The sequence below is a fragment of the Eschrichtius robustus genome, chromosome X, assembly GCF_028021215.1.
Source record: "Eschrichtius robustus isolate mEscRob2 chromosome X, mEscRob2.pri, whole genome shotgun sequence".
In the NCBI taxonomy this organism is placed as follows: domain Eukaryota; kingdom Metazoa; phylum Chordata; class Mammalia; order Artiodactyla; family Eschrichtiidae; genus Eschrichtius; species Eschrichtius robustus.
In genome coordinates, this window is record NC_090845.1 from 6,168,714 (window position 1) to 6,190,171 (window position 21,458).

The following is a 21,458-nucleotide window of genomic DNA, read 5'->3' on the forward strand; positions in this document are numbered from 1 at the left end:
CCTCAGGCGACCTACACGCAGAGGCGGGTCCAAATCCAAAGCTGAACCCCGGGAGCTGTGCGAACAAAGAAGAGAAGGGGAAATCTCTCCCAGCAGCCTCAGAAGCAGCGGATTAAAGCTCCACAAACAACTTGATGTACCTGCATCTGTTGAATACCTGAATAGACAATGAATCATCCCAAATTCAGGAGGTGGACTTTGGGAGCAGGATATATTAATTTTTCCCCTTTTCCTTTTTTTGTGAGTGTATATGTGTATGCTTCTGGGTGAGATTTTGTCTGCATGGCTTTGCTTTCACCATTTGTCCTAGGGTTTGGTCCGTCCGTTTTTTTTTTTTTTTTTTTTTTACTTAAAAAATAATTTTTCCTTAACAAATTTTTTCTTAATAATTTTTTCCTTATTTTTTATTTTAAAAAATTAAAAAATCTTTTTTCTTAATGATTTTTTTCTTATTTTTTATTTTAAAAAATTAAAATTTTTTCTTAAATTTTTTAATAATTTTTTTTATTATAAAAAATTAATAAATTTATTTTAAAAAATTAAAAATATCCTTTTCTTAATAAAATTTTTTCTTAATAATTTTTTTCTTATTTTTTATTATAATAGCTTTATTTTATTTTATTTTATTTTATCCTCTTTCTTTCTCTCTTTCTATTTTTTCTCCCTTTTATTCCGAGCTGTGTGGATGAAAGGCTCCTGGTGCTCCAGCCAGGCGTCAGGGCTGTGCCTCTGAGGTGGGAGAGCCAACTTCAGGACACTGGTCCACAAGAGACCTCCCAGCTCCATGTATACCAAACGGCGAAAATCTCTCAGAGATCTCCATCTCAACATCAAGACCCAGCTTCACTCAACGACCAGCAAGCTACAGTGCTGGAAACCCTATGCCAAACAACTAGCAAGACAGGAACACAGCCCCATCCATTAGCAGAGAGGCTGCCTAAAATCATAATAAGGCCACAGACACCCCAAAACACACCACCAGACGTGGACCTGCCCACCAGAAAGACAAGATCCAGCCTCATCCACCAGAGCTCAGGCACTAGTTCCCTCCACCAGGAAGCCTACACAACCCACTGAACCAACCTTAGCCACTGGGGACAGATACCAAAAACAATGGGAACTACGAACCTGCAGCCTGTGAAAAGGAGACCCCAGGAGATTAACCAAGATGGCGGAGTAGAAGGACGTGCTCTCACTCCCTCTTGCGAGAGCACCAGAATCACAACTGGCTGCTGGACAATCATTGACAGGAAGACCCTGACTTCACCAAGGAGGATACCCCATGTCCAAGGACAGAGGAGAAGCCACAGCGAGACGGTAGGAGGGGCGCAATCAGAGTAAAATCAAATCCCATAACTACTGGGTGGGTGGCTCACAGACTGGCGAACACTTATACCACAGAAGTCCACCCACTGGAGTGAAGGTTCTGAGCCCCACGTCAGGCTTCCCAACCTGGGGGTCCGGCTACGGGAGGAGGAATTCCTAGAGAATCAGACTTTGAAGCCTAGTGGGAATTGAGTGCAGGACTTCGACAGGACTGGGGGAAACAGAGACCCCACCCTTGGAGGGCACATACAAAGTAGTGTGCGCATCGGGACCCAGGGGAAGGAGCAGTGATCCTGGGGAAGACTGAACCAGACCTACCCGCTGGTGTTGGGGGGTCTCCTGCAGAGGCGAGTGGTGGCTCTGTTTCACCGTGGGGATAAGGACACTGGCAGCAGAGGTTCTGGGAAGTTCTCCTTGGCGTGAGCCCTCCCAGAGTCTGCCATTAACCCCACCAAAGAGCACGGGTAGGCTCCAGTGTTGGGTTGCCTCAGGCAAAACAACCAACAGGGAGGGAACCCAGCCCCACCCATCAACAGTCAAGTGGATTAAGGTTTTACTGAGCTCTGACCGCCACAGCAACAGGGAGGGAACCCAGCCCCACCCATCAACAGCCAAGTGGATTAAGGTTTTACTGAGCTCTGACCGCCACAGCAACAGTCAGTTCTACCCACCACCAGAGCCTCCCATCAAGCCTCTTAGATAGCCTCAACCACCAGAGGGCAGACAACAGAAGCAAGAAAAACTACAATCCTGCAGCCTGTGGACCAAAAACCACAGTTACAGAAAGATAGACAAGATGAAAAGGCAGAGGGCTATGTACCAGATGAAGGAACAAGAAAAAACCCCAGAAAAACAACTAAATGAAGTGGAGATACGCAACCTTCCAGAAAAAGAATTCAGAATAATGATAGTGAAGATGATCCAGGACCTCGGAATAAGAATGGAGGCAAAGATTGAGAAGATGCAAGAAATGATTAACAAAGACCTAGAAAAATTAAAGAACAAACAAACAGAGATGACCAATACAATAACTGAAATGAAAACTACACTAGAAGGAATCAATAGCAGAATAACTGAGGCAGAAGAACGGATAAGTGACCTGGAAGACAGACTGGTGGAATTCACTGCTGCGGAACAGACTAAAGAAAAAAGAATGAAAAGAAATGAAGACAGCCTAAGAGACCTCTGGGACAACATTAAACGCAACAACATTCGCATTATAGGGGTCCCAGAAGGAGAAGAGAGAGAGAAAGGACCAGAGAAAATATTTGAAGAGATTATAGTCGAAAACTTCCCTAACATGGGAAAGGAAATAGCCACCCAAGTCCAGGAAGCGCAGAGAGTCCCATACAGAATAAACCCAAGGAGAAACACGCCGAGACACATAGTAATCAAAGTGGCAAAAATTAAAGACAAAGAAAAATTATTGAAAGCAGCAAGGGAAAAACGACAAATAACATACAAGGGAAATCCCATAAGGTTAACAGCTGATTTCTCAGCAGAAACTCTGCAAGCCAGAAGGGAGTGGCATGATATACTTAAAGTGATGAAAGGGAAGAACCTACAACCAAGATTACTCTACCCGGCAAGGATCTCATTTAGATTTGATGGAGAAATCAAAAGCTTTACAGACAAGCAAAAGCTAAGAGAATTCAGCACCACCAAACCAGCTCTACAACAAATGCTAAAGGAACTTCTCTAAGTGGGAAACACAAGAGAAGAAAAGGACCTACAAAAACAAACCCAAAACAATTAAGAAAATGGTCATAGGAACATACATATCGATAATTACCTTAAATGTGAATGGATTAAATGCCCCAACCAAAAGACATAGACTGGCTGAATGGATACAAAAACAAGACCCATATATATGCTGTCTACAAGAGACCCACTTCAGACCTAGGGACACATACAGACTGAAAGTGAGGGGATGGAAAAAGATATTCCATGCAAATGGAAATCAAAAGAAAGCTGGAGTAGCTATACTCATATCAGATAAAATAGACTTTAAAATAAAGAATGTTATAAGAGACAAGGAAGGACACTACATAATGATCCAGGGATCAATCCAAGAAGAAGATATAACAATTATAAATATATATGCACCCAACATAGGAGCACCTCAATACATAAGGCAACTGCTAACAGCTATAAAAGAGGAAATCGACAGTAACACAATAATAGTGGGGGACTTTAACACTTCACTTACACCAATGGACAGATCATCCAAAATGAAAATAAATAAGGAAACAGAAGCTTTAAATGACACAATAGAACAGATAGATTTAATTGATATATATAGGACATTCCATCCAAAAACAGCAGATTACACGTTCTTCTCAAGTGCACACGGAACATTCTCCAGGATAGATCACATCTTGGGTCACAAATCAAGCCTCAGTAAATTTAAGAAAATTGAAATCATATCAAGCATCTTTTCTGACCACAACGCTATGAGATTAGAAATGAATTACAGGGAAAAAAACGTAAAAAGGACAGACACATGGAGGCTAAACAATACGTTACTAAATAACCAAGAGATCACTGAAGAAATCAAAGAGGAAATCAAAAAATACCTAGAGACAAATGACAATGAAAACACGACGACCCAAAACCTATGGGATGCAGCAAAAGCGGTTCTAAGAGGTAAGTTTATAGCTATACAAACCTACCTCAAGAAACAAGAAAAATCTCAAGTAAACAATCTAACCTTACACCTAAAGAAACTAGAGAAAGAAGAACAAACAAAACCCAAAGTTAGCAGAAGGAAAGAAATCATAAAGATCAGAGCAGAAATAAATGAAATAGAAACAAAGAAAACAATAGCAAAGATCAATAAAACTAAAAGTTGGTTCTTTGAGAAGATAAACAAAATTGATAAGCCATTAGCCAGACTCATCAAGAAAAAGAGGGAGAGGACTCAAATCAATACAATCAGAAATGAAAAAGGAGAAGTTACAACAGACACCGCAGAAATACAAAGCATCCTAAGAGACTACTACAAGCAACTTTATGCCAATAAAATGGACAACCTGGAAGAAATGGACAAATTCTTAGAAAGGTATAACCTTCCAAGACTGAATCAGGAAGAAATAGAAAATATGAACAGACCAATCACAAGTAATGAAATTGAAACTGTGATTAAAAATCTTTCAACAAACAAAAGTCCAGGACCAGATGGCTTCACAGGTGAATTCTATCAAACATTTAGAGAAGAGCTAACACCCATCCTTCTCAAACTCTTCCAAAAAATTGCAGAGGAAGGAACACTCCCAAACTCATTCTATGAGGCCACCATCACCCTGATACCAAAACCAGACAAAGATACTACAAAAAAAGAAAATTACAGACCAATATCACTGATGAATATAGATGCAAAAATCCTCAAGAAAATACTAGCAAACAGAATCCAACAACACATTAAAAGGATCATACACCACGATCAAGTGGGATTTATCCCAGGGATGCAAGGATTCTTCAATATACGCAAATCAATCAATGTGATACACCATATTAACAAATTGAAGAATAAAAACCATATGATCATCTCAATAGATGCAGAAAAAGCTTTTGACAAAATTCAACACCCATTTCTGATAAAAACTCTCCAGAAAGTGGGCATAGAGGGAACCTACCTCAACATAATAAAGGCCATATATGACAAACCCACAGCAAACATCATTCTTAATGGTGAAAAACTGAAAGCATTTCCTCTAAGATCAGGAACGAGACAAGGATGTCCACTCTCACCACTATTATTCAACATAGTTCTGGAAGTCCTAGCCACGGCAATCAGAGAAGAAAAAGAAATAAAAGGAATACAAATTGGAAAAGAAAAAGTAAAACTGTCACTGTTTGCGGATGACATGATACTATACATAGAGAATCCTAAAACTGCCACCAGAAAACTGCTAGAGCTAATTAATGAATATGGTAAAGTTGCAGGATACAAAATTAATGCACAGAAATCTCTTGCATTCCTATACACTAATGATGAAAAATCTGAAAGAGAAATTATGGAAACACTCCCATTTACCATTGCAACAAAAAGAATAAAATACCTAGGAATAAACCTACCTAGGGAGACAAAAGACCTGTATGCAGAAAACTATAAGACACTGATGAAAGAAATTAAAGATGATACCAACAGATGGAGAGATATACCATGTTCTTGGATTGGAAGAATCAACATTGTGAAAATGAGTATACTACCCAAAGCAATCTACAGATTCAATGCAATCCCTATCAAATTACCAATGGCATTTTTTACGGAGCTAGAATAAATCATCTTAAAATTTGTATGGAGACACAAAAGACCCCGAATAGCCAAAGCAGTCTTGAGGCAAAAAAATGGAGCTGGAGGAATCAGACTCCCTGACTTCAGACTATACTACAAAGCTACAGTAATCAAGACAATATGGTACTGGCACAAAAACAGAAATATAGATCAATGGAACAAGATAGAAAGCCCAGAGATTAACCCACGCACCTATGGTCAACTAATCTATGACAAAGGAGGCAAAGATATACAATGGAGAAAAGACAGTCTCTTCAATAAGTGGTGCTGGGAAAACTGGACAGCTACATGTAAAAGAATGAAATTAGAATACTCCCTAACACCATACACAAAAATAAACTCAAAATGGATTAGAGACCTAAATATAAGACTGGACACTATAAAAGTCTTAGAGGAAAACATAGGAAGAACACTCTTTGACATAAATCACAGCAAGATCTTTTTTGATCCACCTCCTAGAGTAATGGAAATAAAAACAAAAATAAACAAGTGGGACCTAATGAAACTTCAAAGCTTTTGCACAGCAAAGGAAACCATAAACAAGACGAAAAGACAACCCTCAGAATGGGAGAAAATATTTGCAAATGAATCAACGGACAAAGGATTAATCTCCAAAATATATAAACAGCTCATTCAGCTCAATATCAAAGAAACAAACACCCCAATCCAAAAATGGGCAGAAGACCTAAATAGACATTTCTCCAAAGAAGACATCCAGACGGCCACGAAGCACATGAAAAGATGCTCAACATCACTAATTATTAGAGAAATGCAAGTCAAAACTACAATGAGGTATCACCTCACCCCTGTTAGAATGGGCATCATCAGAAAATCTACAAACAACAAATGCTGGAGAGGGTGTGGAGAAAAGGGAACCCTCTTGCACTGTTGGTGGGAATGTAAATTGATACAGCCACTATGGACAACAGTATGGAGGTTCCTTAAAAAACTAAAAATAGAACTACCATACGACCCAGCAATCCCACTACTGGGCATATACCCTGAGAAAACCACAATTCAAAAAGAGTCATGTACTAAAATGTTCATTGCAGCTCTATTTACAATAGCCAGGACATGGAAGCAACCTAAGTGTCCATCATCGGATGAATGGATAAAGAAGATGTGGCACATATATACAATGGAATATTACTCAGCCATAAAAAGGAACGAAACTGAGGGACTTGAGGATACAGGGAGGGGCAAGGGTAAGCTGGGACAAAGTGACAGAGTGGCATGGACATATGTACACTACTAAACGTAAAATAGATAGCTAGTGGGAAGCAGCCGCAAAGCACAGGGAGATCAGCTCGGTGCTTTGTGACCACCTAGGGTGGTGGGATAGGGAGGGTGGGAGGGAGGCAGATGCAAGAGGGAAGAGATATGGGGACATATGTATATGTATAACTGATTCACTTTGTTATAAAGCAGAAACTAACACACCATTGTAAAGCAATTATACTCCAATTAAGATGTTAAAAAAAAACAACCAAGTGATAATCCAAGACAGTGTAACAAGACACAGACACACGGACACCCACACACACACTTTGAGGTACAGGTTTCTAGTTGGATTTTCAGGTACACAGACAGCCTATGTGTAATAAAAGGCAGCAGTCGGCTTGTGGATAATGAAGAGCTTGGCATTAAAAAGAAAAAAAAAAATCTAGTAATTAAGAGAATAAACGAGGCATTGATTAAAAATCACCAATATTTAGTGCTCTCCCACATTCCTGTCCTGGCTAGCAATTGATCCTTGACATGCTCTACCTCTGGCTTCAATCTTAATCTCCGTCTGTCACCTACAGACTTCCCACATCATAGACATTAAACCCAAGGCTGAGGGATCAGAGCCAGGCAGGCAAAGCTCCCAGGAGACACCAGTTACAAACTGTGGGCTGCTTCTCCTCTTGGCTTCTGGAACTCAGCGCCCTCCGGTCTGTAGCTAAGGAAGTGGGGGAGTGGCCGGCGCCTTTCTTCTCTCCGCCGACACTGAATGAGGCGGTCAGAACCACCACCCCAGACAGCGGTCTCCCACTGGCCTCTTTCATCAGAACACAGCATGTCACTGCCCAGCGTGTGTGTGTTGGGGGGAGGGGGAGATATTTTATTTTCCCTTCATATTCTTCTCCCTCCCTCCTGCAGTCTTCACCAGTCTTACTTTCTGAACTACATGCTCATGAGTATTCCAGGCATACATTTCATACATTCTTATAGCCACCATCTGCTGTCAAGGAACCATCTATCCTTCCTTTCTTTGAGTTTCTGCAAAAGGTTAGAGCATTCTACCAAACATTTAAAGTGCTTCTCGTATAACCTAGGACACATGTTAATTATTCAATTATTCTCCTTACAAGGTATTACACATTTGTGCCAACTAGTTCTCTTCTGTTCAATGAACTCAAGTAATTACACCAGTTCTCTGAGTACTTATTATCCAAAACAAAGCAAATCAAAAAAGTCCTGTTTGCTTACTGCAGTAGTTTGCTATGGCTGCTATAACAAGTTACCACAAATCGAAAGGCTAAAACAACACAAATAAATGTATGATCCTAGGGTCTGGAGGTCGGGATCCAGCACGGGCCGGATCCACCTGGGCAAAAAAATCCAGGTGTTGGCAGGGCTGCATTCCTTCCTGCGGGCTCAAGGGGAGACTTGGTTTCCTGCTCATTCAGATACTGGCAGCATTCAGTTCCATCGGCTCTAGGACTGAGGTCCCTCTGCCTCACTGGCTGTCGAGGCGAGCACCTGTAGTGCCCTCCTCATACAAAGGCTCCTGCATCTCAGAACCAGCAAACATCTCCATTTTTAAGGACGCATGTGATTAAATAAGTTTGGGTCGGCCCAGATAACCCAGGATCACCTCCCCATCAAGACCCTCACCTTCACCCCATCTATACAATCCCTTTTGCCATGTGAGACGCCGTATTCACAGGTCCCGGGGATTACAGCGTGGACATCTTTGGGGGACGTTATTCAGCTCACAACACTCCCACATGAAAGGAATTAAGAGGGTGATTTTATCTCGCATTGGGGGAGGGGGGCACGGCTACCAAGCAGAATGTTAGAGGCCCGGACTGTGGTCCCAGCTGGGCCACTAACGAGCTGAATTACGTTTTGTCCAGGTCATTGCACATGAAGGATCCAGCTTCTTCATTCTTTTAATAGATGCCATCTTAGTTCATTGATTTATTCATTCCCATTCACTCACGGAGCACAGGTTGATAGAGATGACACTGTGCCAGGCGCTGGGAATACAGCAGTGGACAGAACAGCAGTCCCTGGACCCTCCTACCCCCCCAGCCCGAGCTTACACTCTCGTGAAGGAAGACAGACAAAAACTAAGTAAACAGAGCAGTAAACTACGTATGCGGAACAGTGGTAAGTAAATCAGGGCGGGATGTAGGAAACATCAGGGGCTCGGCCACTGTAGATACAGTAGCCACGGCCAGACTCAAGGAGAAGGTAGTAACTGTGGGTAGAATCCCCCCCTCTTGTTTCATGATAGGATGATAGTCTTTTGCTCCCAACCTTGTTCTCTTACCAACAAGAAGAGGTATTCTAACCACTGCAAGCCTGATGTATCTGCGTTGGCATTAACAATTTGTGACAATTCAGGCATGGATTATCAGCTTTCTCCCTTTCTATTTTTTAAGTCTACACAAGAGTATAATAATATTACAGAAAAATATTTTTCTAAGATGGAATGACTATTAATGTATAAGTGAGAGACGGGAGTGAAAATATTCTAATCTCTTAAGTCACAAAGTAATTTTACTTGTCAGCTCAACATTTCATTAGGTATTTCAAATCATATCATTCAAACATAAAATTCGAACAGTGAGTTTTGATAGTAAAAATCAATGCATTTATCACCTAATTCAGGTGGAACTTGCAGCTCTCTCAATCCATCGCCTGCTGCTGCATCCAAACACGCGTTCTCTGTATCACCTGAAGCTTGCTACGATTCCCACAAGAGGAAAAAGAAGAAAATAGCCTGGCTTTTCTAAGAGAAGTGCACCCTTTCCAATTTAAAATATTTAATGTATTACCTTAGCAGTGCGCTGTTATTTGCAAATCAGCTGAACTATTTCCCAGAGACAATGATTTCCCAACCAACTTTCACACGTGTTTGGATAGAAAGGCATCAACGCAAAATGGAAGAAAGGGAAGGGAACATTAGAGTGAAAAGGTAAGAGACCCGGATTCCCACTGGCAATCAGTACACCCTGCGGTGTGTCACGCAAAATCTTTCCACCCACTTCTTCTGTTAAAAAAGCGACAAAAGGACAGTAATCTCACCTGTCCTGCCTGACTTACAGGACTGTGGAAGGACTGCATACGGTAGTACTGAGACAAAGTCTTACACAAACTGCAGAAGTATTATCTACATCAATGTAAGGAATGGTTCATTGCTACTCAAGTTTAATCCCAGGATAAACGTGAGCACACGGAACGTCACGAGAAAAAACACTGAGCTACTCTGGAGGCCTCTGGGAGCCGCCTGCCGGGAGGTGGCCTCGGAGGGATACTGGCGGATGCATCCGTCAGACGCATGATTTATGGGGCATGTGCCATCTATCAGGCGTGGTATGCAATGCTGGATCTAAAGGACGCGGGCGCGCTCGCTGTCTGTGGAAGTACGTATATCAGCACTTGCTCATTTCCTCCAACAAGGAATGCGGCCGTGTTACCTCAATGAGGTCCTCCCGGGAGGGAAAACTGGAGGCTAAGTAGTTTTCTCTGGTCTCGGTGTTGGTGATGGAGACGTGCAGGCGGTCGTGAGCCAGCTCGTGCGCGTTGGGAGGGAGAATCGCCTCCACTCCGCTCCTGAAGAAGAAAAAGGGACCCGCGTGTCGGGCTGCGCCCCACTGGCCTGCAAGCCTTGTAGCTGCCCAGACTGGAGACCCGAGAAAGAGCCCGGAGACAGTGACAGCGACACCTATGGCTTACTGGATGGGGGATCTTACATGTCCAAAGCAAAAGAGTCCTGGAGAGACACCCCATCATGGTCGGCAGGGGGCAGACAGGACAAAGCAGCCATCTTCACTACCCGGGGGCGAAGGAGGCCACCATTTATATGGGGAATTGATGTCAGGTGGGCTCATCTGTTACCACAGAAACTAGCAGCGCACAGCCCTTCAGGTTAACACCCATGGTGGAGGGCAGATGTCTCCCTTTAATAAACTACCAGGTGGAGCCGCTCTGGCCCAAGGGTTAGGACAATCACGAGCTGGGGCAGGAGGCAAGCACGTTTGTGTGAGTAGGGTGCAGACGAAGCAAGGACTGGTCGAGCTGGGGATGTACAGAGAGCAAGAGAACAGCCATCTTGAGTGGCCTGGCCAAGCACTGCATGATTCCCCTTTAATTACTGACCGCCTTGTAAGCGTTTCAGGGGAGAGAATGCTGACTGAGCTTGCTACAGTGTATCCACAGTATCCTCTGTCTTCACAGGCTCTGCGGGGAAATGTACTCTATGTGTACCTCAGTCGGGCCATGAAATCGTAGCCAGGTGTCACTGCCCCGAAAGTCTGCCTTCGGATTTCTTCGGCAAAACTGTAGGTAAACTCGTTACATTCCTGAAAAAGAAAATTAATAGGTGAGCCTATGTTTTGTCAAAAACTTTATCACTCTGGTTCCAGAACCCGGTGCCTATCACACAAGGCACCTGGACCGTATGAAGCCAATCCCAGACGTCGGATGCTTCACAGGCACGGATCCCCACGAGGCCCGGTCCTCACCCACCATTCCTGGTCCCCAGGCAAGCTGCATGTTCTGCCAATTGCAATCTTTTTTTTTTTTCTTTTTAAACCACCTCACATGGCGTTGCCCACCTGTGGAAAATCCTTGAAGGCGGCGTTCTAACGTTAACTGAGCACATTTCTCTACAGGCTTCTCCAGCATAATTAACCTCCTCACCCACCCCAGTCCTGTGGCCTCGGGAACGTTCAGACTGCAGCTCTCCAACGGTGCTCACAATTCACGCCACCACCACCAACCGAGGAAGGACTTGCGATGACTCTGCCGGATCAGAGTCCTTGGAGATTAGGCTGGGGCACTGGTCTTCCATAAAAGTCCCCCCGGTCGGCGCTAACAGGCAGCCAGTGCCGGGAGCCGCTGGTGTGGCCTCTGTTGCCTCCTCTTCATATAACAACGCAAGGTGGGTATAATCACCGCACTAGACGGGTGAGAAAACTGACGTTTGGAGGGTTAAGTGTCTTTCCCACTGCGTCATCAAAACTGAGTGTCTGCGCCAGGATTTAAACCCAGGTCTGTCTTTCATTTATTAGTTCCTCCATTCAACATCCTACTGGGCACCAGGCGTTGGGCTAGGAACTGGGATTCAACGGCTGAGCATGAGATACACAGAGCCCCTGCCCTCCTGAGACTCAGGAGTCCCTCGGTGAGGAGATGGCAGGGTGCCAGGAGAGCAGCCGTGTATGGGCAGATTCATGTCCCGTCCTTCCCCCAAAGGTTAGGGTAGTCCCCGGAACCTGAGAATCGGTACCCTTACGCAGCAAAAGGGACTTTCCAGATGCGAGTAAGCTAAGGGTTGCGAGATCAGGAGACGCTCCTGGATTATCTCAGTGAGCCCAGTATAATCACAAGGGTCCTTGTAAGGGAGAGAGGCGGGCAGGAGGGTCAGAGTTGGCGAGATGTGAAGATGCTATGCTTATGACTTTACAGATCGAGGAAGGAGCCAGGGCCAGGGAATGCAGGACGCCTCTAGCACCTGGAAAAGGCCAGGGCACACACTGTCCTCCGGAGCCTCCAGAGGGAGCGTGGCCCTGCCGACACTTTGATTTGAGACAGTGAGACCTTGTCAGACGTCTGACCTCCAGAACCGTTAGGAAATCAACGTGCGCTGTTCAGAGCTGCTATGTTTACTGTCATCTGTTGCAGCAGCAACTGGGAGCTCATACAGTGGGCATCAACCTCCAACTTCACTTTGCTAGGCTGAGACCTAAGACACAGACAGGAGTTGGGCAGGAGATGGAGGCGGCAGAGGGCAACAGGCAGAGAGAGCAGTGAGAAGAGTGCGAGTGGCCCAGACGGGGCAGAGACCAGAAAGGCAACCTCAGTGAGCCACGAGAGGGCTGAGGTCCACGTGGCCCTGGGAGTCCTACTAAGAAATCTGCGCCCCAGGAGAGAAGGGAACCCTCCTGCACGATTGGTGGGAATGTAAATCTCAGCCACTATGGAGAACAGTATGGAGGTTCCTTAAAACACTAAAAATAGAGCTACCATATGATCCTGCAATCCCATTCCTGGGCATATGTCCAGAGAAAACCATACTTTGAAAAGATACATGCACCCCTATGTTCATAGCAGCACTATTTACAACAGCCAGGACACGGGAACAGCCTAAATGTCCATCGACAGATGAATGGATGAAGAAGATGTGGCACATATATACAATGGAATATTACTCAGCCATAAAAAAGAATGAAGTAATGCCATTTGCAGCAACATGGATGGACCTAGAGATGATCATACTGAGTGAAGTAAGTCAGACAGAGAAAGACAAATACCATAGGATATCACTTATATGAGGAATCTAAAAAGAAATGATACAAATGAACTTATTTACAAAACAGAAACAGACTCACAGACTTAGAGAATGAAATTATGGTTACCGGGGGGAAGGATGGGGGGAGCGATAAATTGGGAGTTTGGGATTGACATGTACACACTACTATATTTAAAGTGGATAATCAACAAGGACCTACTGTATAGCACAGGCAGCTCGGTTCAATATTATGTAACAACCGAAATGGGAAAAGCATTTAAAAAAGAATAGATACATGTATATGTATAACTGAATCACTTTGCTGTACACCTGAAACTATCACATTGTTAATTAACTATACTCCAAAATAAAATAAAAAGTAAAAAAAAAAAAAAAAAAAAAAGAAATCTGCACCCCATCCTGAGTCAACAGGGATCCCGGGGGTGGGAGGGGGAGGTCACGGGATGAGACGTTCAGATGTGTGTTTGGGTGAAATCACTGTGAATGCTTAGGTAGGTGGCTTGTAGGCGGCAGGAGCAGACGCAGGCCTGCCTGTCAAGAAGCCGCTGTGGACTTCTAGGTGAGAAGTGAGGGTGGCCCCCCCAATGTGTGCTCTTTCTACTAAGCCACACTGCACACCCAGCTTATCTTCTTGTATTATTTTTGGTTACACACACACACACACACACACACACACACACGGCCCCTGACCAGACTGGAAACCTACTAAGGAATGCACTTATCTTTGAGTTAGCTCCCCGCTGTGTCGAACACCATGCCTGGCAAATCCTGAGGGCTGAGGAAAGGTTGGCTGCGCTGAGCTTGTAACATATCAAAGTCTAAATCTGCCTGCCACCTAAAGTACACCAGCGTCAGGTGGTGCTCTTAATTATACATGCACCAGCTCGGAACCGGATTCATTACTCACATCTCTGTCACAACACCACGAAGCTCGAAGAACTTAGATACCAACAGGGAGAACTGAGCTAACGGGGACTTGAGTAGGTAGAAGACAGTTTCCTAAGAAAGCTCAAAGCCATCCTTCCAGGGGTAGATGTCAAATGCTGAAGAGAAAAGAAGTAAAGTAACCTCAAGGCAAATGGCTGAAAACTGATTTTGAGAAAGGAGAAACGAAGATGCCCTAGGCGAATGCAGAGACTCATTTCCCACCTGCCAACGTGAGCGCCCGATAAAGAGTTACCCCCAAGGTCTGACCAACACAATGAGACAATATGACTGGATCTCCAGTTTATCGAAAATGTAAATAAGAACAGGTAATCGGACCGATACCAAAAGTCTCAAATTCAGGTAAAGGATTCAATGTCTGAACATCACAGAATTTCAATGAAGGGGCTGTATGATCACAGTATTTCCAAATCAGTCTAATTCTAAATCACACTTAATATATTTCGAAATCTGCTGAGGATTCGAAACCAAATCTACCCAACTCCAAAGCTCGGGATTTGCTCCCACCTAAAGGAAAGACTGCACTGAACAGGAGTAAACAACCACTTAGTAGCCCCCTGCTTCAGAAAGGAAATAAAGAGCTGGGAGAGACGAGCTTGCAATTCAAAGCACATGAGTCTGCCACTTTGGGGGGAGTTTGCACACTTCATGCATACTTTCCCTGACTTCAGGTTCTCATCCTGTACAATCTCTAAAATTTTCCATCACTTTTCTAGTATATAAAAAAGAAAAAGAGCAGTGGATTTCTGAATAACTGGTCTAAAGTCCAGTTTCTCTTCCATAAGCAGCTCCTCAGAGATTTGAAAACAAGATTTCTGTTTAAAATGTTGTGGATTTCAACATTTAAATGTGACAAATTCATCCTTGGGCACGGAAGTGTTAATCATTATTTGATTACTATTCCAAGCTGCTAGAGAATGTAAGTAATTAACAAATAGAATATTCTCCACCTGCAGAAGCCAGTTCTCACAGAGAATGCATGATGGCTGTCTAGAAGCAGAAAACAGACTTTAAAAGCATAGATTATATTAAATGAAATACTTAATGCTTATTTTTATTACTTCTAGATAAACTGCTTGGAATTCAGGGCGTCTTCTTACTGTGGGAATGAAAAACAAATTAAATTCCAATATCATTCCCCTTAAAAGAGATTACAGGGACCTCCCCGGTGGCACAGTGGTTGAGAATCCGCCTGCCAATGCAGGGGACACGGGTTCGAGCCCTGATCCGGGAAGATCCCACATGCCGCGGAGCAACTAAGCCCGTGCGCCACAACTACTGAGCCCACGTGCTGCAACTACTGAAGCCAGCGTGCCTAGAGCCTGTGCTCCGCAACAAGAGAAGCCACAGCAATGAAAAGCCCGTGCACCGCAACAAAGAGTAGCCCCCGCTCGCTGCAACTAGAGAAAACCCGCGTGCAGCAACGAAGACCCAACGCAGCCAAAACTAAATAAAAATTAAAAAAAAAAAAGAGATTACAGGCCAACATTTTAGTTTATATGCCTGTCTGTAAACAGGAGCAAGCAAAGACTTATCAGCCACACGTTCAAGGCCTTGAGAACAGGCTCTGTTCTCTTCTCATGATCAGTTAATGGAGAAATATCCTTTGCTTGAAAGAAACAAAGCTGGAATCTTTTTTTTTTTTTTAATTTATTTATTTATGGCTGTGTTGGGTCTTCGTTTCTGTGCGAGGGCTTTCTCCAGTTGTGGCAGGCGGGGGCCACTCTTCATCGCGGTGCGCGGGCCTCTCACTATCGCGGCCTCTCTTGTGGCGGAGCACAGGCTCCAGACGCGCAGGTTCAGAAATTGTGGCTCACGGGCCCAGTTGCTCCGCGGCATGTGGGATCCTCCCAGGCCAGGGCTCGAACCCGTGTCCCCTGCGTTGGCAGGCAGACTCTCAACCACCGCGCCACCAGGGGAGCCCCAAAGCTGGAATCTTAAGACTAAATAAACACTCAAGAGTAAAAGAAGGCATTTTATTTCCTTGTCTTGTTGTCACTCAAAATAATCTTTTCCAAATGGAAAGCAGAGATCCCGAACGATGAAACTTGAAAGTCGACCTTTTCTGTTTCCCAGGCAAAGGATTATTTCTCTGCAGTTAACTTAGTGTATAGTTACAAATCACCTTCGTTGTTTGGGCGTAGTTTCTGCATGAGAAACACAGCCTAGTTAGTAGTTAATTACCTCTATTTTTTGTGGCGCTGTCAGCAGGACGGAAGCAACCAAGGATCCCGCAGAAGCCCCGGCAAAGGCCTGGACACTCTTCAGGAGATTTTTGCCGTGTTTGCAGAGTGCGGACGCTGCCCCCAAGTGGTAGATGCCAAGAAACCCACACGCTGCAAACGACAAGTTGATGTGCTTCATTCTAGCTGCGAAATTGGTGACACAAAACCCAAAAACGCCCGTAAGCTGGTATAGTTTGCTCCACATGCTGTGTACTCTTACGCTGGTCTCCATTCCAAGGCTTTCTTTTATAGACAGAATTCTCTGTTCTAAGCATAATCTTTTCAATCGAAGTCTAATTAAACACCCAAAGCCTTCAAGGAAACTTTTCCCTCTCTCACCTTGACCCACTACAATCATATTAATTAAAAAAAAAATTCCAACAGTCTGTATTTGCTCAGTACATAGACTGTGCAACCTACTCTTTAATTACTTGGCAAAAACCAAATGGTTAAATTCCAATTGGCAAGGCATTTGGTCCTTTTTTCTTGACCTTTTGATACTTTTGGGGGCGTGGGCTACTGGTAAAATCATTCGAGACGTTAGCAAACTTCAAATGAAAGACACATTTGCTCTTTGCGAGTGCATCAGTGAATTTAAAACAGATGTCTTGGCTCCCCACCGTTTCCATCGTGAGCATCCGTTGTTTGTTGCTGTTGTTTTGTTTTGTTTTTTTAAACTGGTGCTCTCAATTATTCAATAATGCAATACTCAATTATTCAACAATGCTGTGTATTTCACAGCCCAGTTTCTCAAGACAAACTGAGGTCATGACTGGCGAGGGCAACTGGAGGCTCAAAGAAATGACATCTGCATCACCTGATACTTGCAACAAATCTAACAATGAAACTATATTTCACGAAACTTCAGGGGGAACGATTTCACCACGTGTATAAAACAGTGCCCCCCCCCGCCCCCCGCCGCCAAAACTGCTCCCCCTGGATGCCCTCAGGGGTTTCTCGGGGGTCCCGGGACCTTCAGATTGGGCACTTGGCCCCGGCCTGGAATTTAGGAACCGAAAACCCTCGTTCTGATGCGCGGAGCCAGGCCCTGTGCGAAAGGAGGCTCAGTCGCTGCAGCCGAGCCCCGGTTTGGGTTTAATTTCTTCAGATTGGAGAGGGGACAAGGGGATGGGTCTCCAGGGGGGCCGACCCAGCGTACGCAGGCCCAGTGTCCTCCCCATCCTGCGGTCTGGGGGTGGCGGGACGAGGGTCGCTGCTGCAACACCCCCAGGGATGCCTACGCGGACCCGCTCGCCCAGGAGCCACCACCGGGGGGCCGGAACCTGCCCCCAGCCCACCCCGCGCTCCGCCCTACCGATGCAGGCCTGAGGCACTTCCGTGTAGAACATCGTCCCCCCCCCGCCCCGCACCCCGTGTCCCTCAACCGGAAGGCGGGGCAGGGCCGTCACTCAACCCGGCCCCGCCTATCAGGGCCGGACCACGCCCGCCCAGGAAGCCTCCGCACAAGGGATTGAGGCCGGCCTACCCGCGCGGGTCTGTGACGTCATCGCGCCGACGCGAGCGTCCGCGAGGCTCCGCCTGCTCCACTTAAACCGCTGGACTCAACATGGCGGCGCGCGCTCGGCCGCTTGACCTTGGTGTCCCCTAGCGCGGGTAAGGGATAAGACTTTCTCGTCTCGAGTCATGCTGTCTTCGGATACCTCGGGATGCATTTTAGTCCCTATGCGCCACCTGCGGGCCGGCCCTCACCTGCAAGTCGGCTGACCCGAACGACCCTCGTTTGCTGTGTACCGGAAGTGCTTGGCCTTGGCGGCTGTTGTCCGGAAGTGGTTTCCCTCCCCCTCAGCCTCGCGGCGGTCCAGCTGTCCCTGTAAGGGCGGGGCCTAGGGGCTACCTTGGGATTGAATGCCCCGCAGCTTTTGGAAGCCTACCTCTGATGTTTCCTTAAGCATTGTTGGAAAGGCCGCACTATGGCTTTGGGCAGCGTTCACACCCTTAGCCCGCCTTAAGCTGTGTGGCCTTGGGTGGGTTATGTGACCTCTCTGAGCTTCCCAGGTTGACTCCTCTGCAAAATGGGATGGTAAAATCCGAGTTGGTGCTAAATCGTAACGTTCATGCTGCATAGCAGGCCTTCAGCAGACCGGCGTCTGTCGTCTGGTAGCACCCCTGGCTCTGGGTAGATCTGAGAAGCAGCTTTCTAAGGCGGCCCACTCGGCTCGCATTCCCGCCCGGATTCAAAGGACTGACAATTCCTTCTCTCCCTCAGCAATGTCTTCCCTATCTAATCCTAACAAGCAAGCCTTAAGGAATTGCAGAGTTTCCGGTTGAAGGTTCTCCAGGCCCCCTTGTTTAAGGACAGATTTACTCTCACTGAAGAACAGAAGAGAATCCGAAACACACAAGTGTCTGTACCTTAAGCAGGAGAGGGAGTGGGTGGGAGCTCCCCAGATGGCCTTTACCTTGGACTTTTTTCTTTCTCCCTCATTTGGGGTGCTAGTGACCTGGGCTCTGGCCCACGACACTTTCTGTAAGTAAGAACCGTGGATGTCACGACTAAGGAAGAGATCTCGTGTTTATTCTTGTAAGTAGACTTCTGAGACAGCTGATCTTGCAGACACCCTAATGCCTATGCATAGCACAACTGCATTACTCTGAATTCTTCACTACCATTCGAATTTCGTGACGGGAAGGGCAAGTGTGTGTATATCCAGGAAGTATAGAAGGACAAGCTGTTCATTCTTGCGTCCTTCCATTGCCTTCTAACTCTCTGGTAGGGTGTGGTCTTCCCAAGAGAGCGTCCTCCAGGAAACTTATTAGGAAGGAAGAATCCCAGGCCTCAGATCTCCTGAAGCAGTCTGCATTTTAACAGAATCCCCAGGCATTGCTCTGCACCCTAAAGTTTGCAAAGCGCCGGTCTAACTCCTGGGGTGGTCTGGTTTAAAGTGGTGTGGTGGCATCGAAAATTTAAGGAGAGACAAGGTCCATAGAGCCAGAATCTGCAGTGGTGGCAGGGCCACCTATTTCCTGCTTTGGGACACTGGCAGCAGGTTGATTCAGAAAACAGGTGAGAAATTTGTCGCTGGGGCAACCAGGATGCACACCGCGGCTTTGGGATCCTTTGCTTAAAGGAAAGATGAGATCAGCGGTTATTACCACCCCTGCCGGTGAGTGAGATCCCGCCAAATTTAAGGGTCACAGGAAAAGTGTCCACAAAGCTCCATAATGTAATTCTTAACAATTTAAACCTTTTTTAAAAAAATTCTCTCCTCTTTTCTCCCTTCTACCCCATGTCATACCCACATGCAACTAATTAAAAGGTTCCGTTTCCTAAGGTAAGGAAGAATATCAGATTCATTCACGTTTGTCTTTAGAATCTCAGCGCCATGCATGGCACTTGGCACATAGTGTGTGATTAATAAATATTTGTGGTGATTGTTGGATTTAAGTAAGTTACTCTTGTGATGTGAGTATATAGTAATTTAATTGCCTTTTCAGGACATTTTTCAGAAAATCTTTTGCCTGGTTTTGCCTCTGTATTTTCCTTAGTAATTTAGTTGTTTTTTTTTAAAAATAAATTTATTTATTTATTTTTAGCTGCATTGGGTCTTCGTTGCGGTGCACAGGCTTCTCACTGCGGTGGCTTCTCTTGTGGAGCATGGGCTCTAGGCGTGCGGGCTTCAGTAGTTGTGGCTCACGGGCTCGGTAGTTGTGGCTCGCGGGCTCGGTAGTTGTGGCTCACGGGGTCTAGAGCGCAGGCTCAGTAGTTGTGGCGCACAGGCTTAGTTGCCCTGTGGCACGTGGGATCTTCCCGGACCGGGGCTCAAACCCGTGTCCCCTGCATTGGCAGGCGGATTCTTAACCACTGCGCCACCAGGGAAACCCCATAATTTAGTTTTGAACTGGTTTATTTGCTAGCCATTTATCGAACATTTAAGCATCCATTGTGTAACAAACACAGTGCTGGTTCAGGGAAAACGAAGTTGACAGGAATTCAGTTCTTCCTCATCTAGAGCCTAGAGGGTAGGGAGACAGTCGATGTGTTAATTGCAGAGGCGTGATCGTGTGCTCGTACAAAGCCACACACAGGTGCTGTGCATGTCCACACTGAGCTGGGGGGCAGCAAACCCTTAGCTCTGGGAGGTACCTACGAGAGCAGCTGGCACAGACACAAGGTGCCCAAGGCTTTCCACACCCCCAGCTTCCTCCCGCAAGATTTGATCATGTATGCTCCTAAAGAGAGAAAGGTACGGGATCAGGGAGGGATAAGGGATTCTTGCCCCACCTCTGCCGCAAGGACTGAGCCTTATCGCAAAGTGTCTGAGTGTAATCTCGTGTTCCAGTCTACTGTCCATGCGGTGGCATTTATTTTCCAACCTTGGCATCTTAGCACAGGAGAACAGCTCTGTGGGGCACATGCCATCGTTCCCCGAGACACCCGTACCCTCCCTCCGTGTACGAACTCCTCACCCCTGTCACCCCCTCCCAGAGCCCTGCACGCTGAACTCGATGCACTTTAAAGAGTAGATGCACAGCCTTTAATTTCAGGGGATTGTGGCCACACCGTTGACACACACAGCAGCGCCCTTTGCCACAGGGGCCTCAAGGTGGTACCTTGGGTCACCACACGCTCTGTGCCTTGTTGAAGCATTCCCTTGTTTTGAGAGACCACCGTAGAATTCTGAGCAAGGCAGTTCTGCAGTCGTGGAGTAGGGCATCCCACGTGAACCCACAGAGGAGGCTCCATCCCTTCCCACAGGTGGTTGTTTTCTCTAAGGAGGCGTCGGTCGTCAGCGAAGGCCACCATGTGGAGGGGCAGCCCGGGAATAAAGGCAGTTTAGAGGGAGTCGGGGCTGAGAAAGAGAGAGGAGCTGGCCTAGTAGGTGTGATGGCATTTCTTGAGCCTGGGGATGCAACTGCGACCATCCCTGGCTCACTCCCACACCGCACCCGCCCTTTGCTCTTCGTTTTCTTAAGTGAGTTAGAACCAAGTTTCTAAATCTTGCAAGCTAAACAGATCTCACTAATGTAAGTGCCTTTTCCATTGCACCTGTTTTCTCTCTGTTAGAAATACGCTAGAAGAACCAACTACTTGAAGTAAAACTGGGTGACTCTTTTTTCTTGGATAGAGCTGTGATGGTACTTTTGTGATTATGTTTATTTATTTATTTTTTCATTT

The 21,458-nt window shown here is 45.7% G+C and overlaps 1 protein-coding gene across 13 annotated transcripts in view; it reads right to left on the bottom strand.

Moving 5' to 3' along the window:
• The window catches only part of PNPLA4 (patatin like phospholipase domain containing 4), a 128,666-nt gene extending 110,964 nt beyond the window's left edge, over positions 1 to 17,702 (bottom strand). For 12 of the 13 annotated variants that reach the window (XR_011072197.1, XR_011072198.1, XM_068532449.1 and 9 more), the window contains exons 1-4: positions 17,637 to 17,671; positions 16,281 to 16,465; positions 11,105 to 11,199; positions 10,315 to 10,450 (exon numbers count right to left, since the gene is read on the bottom strand). Coding sequence is in view for 11 of the 13 variants with exons in the window: in XM_068532449.1 (XP_068388550.1) it covers positions 10,315 to 10,450; positions 11,105 to 11,199; positions 16,281 to 16,465; positions 17,637 to 17,670 (450 nt within the window). In the remaining 2 variants the exon portion in view is untranslated. Of the gene's footprint in view, positions 1 to 10,314; positions 10,451 to 11,104; positions 11,200 to 16,280; positions 16,466 to 17,636 lie in introns of all 13 variants that reach the window. The other variant, XM_068532441.1, reaches the window with a different exon arrangement.
• Positions 17,703 to 21,458: the final 3,756 nt, after the last annotated feature.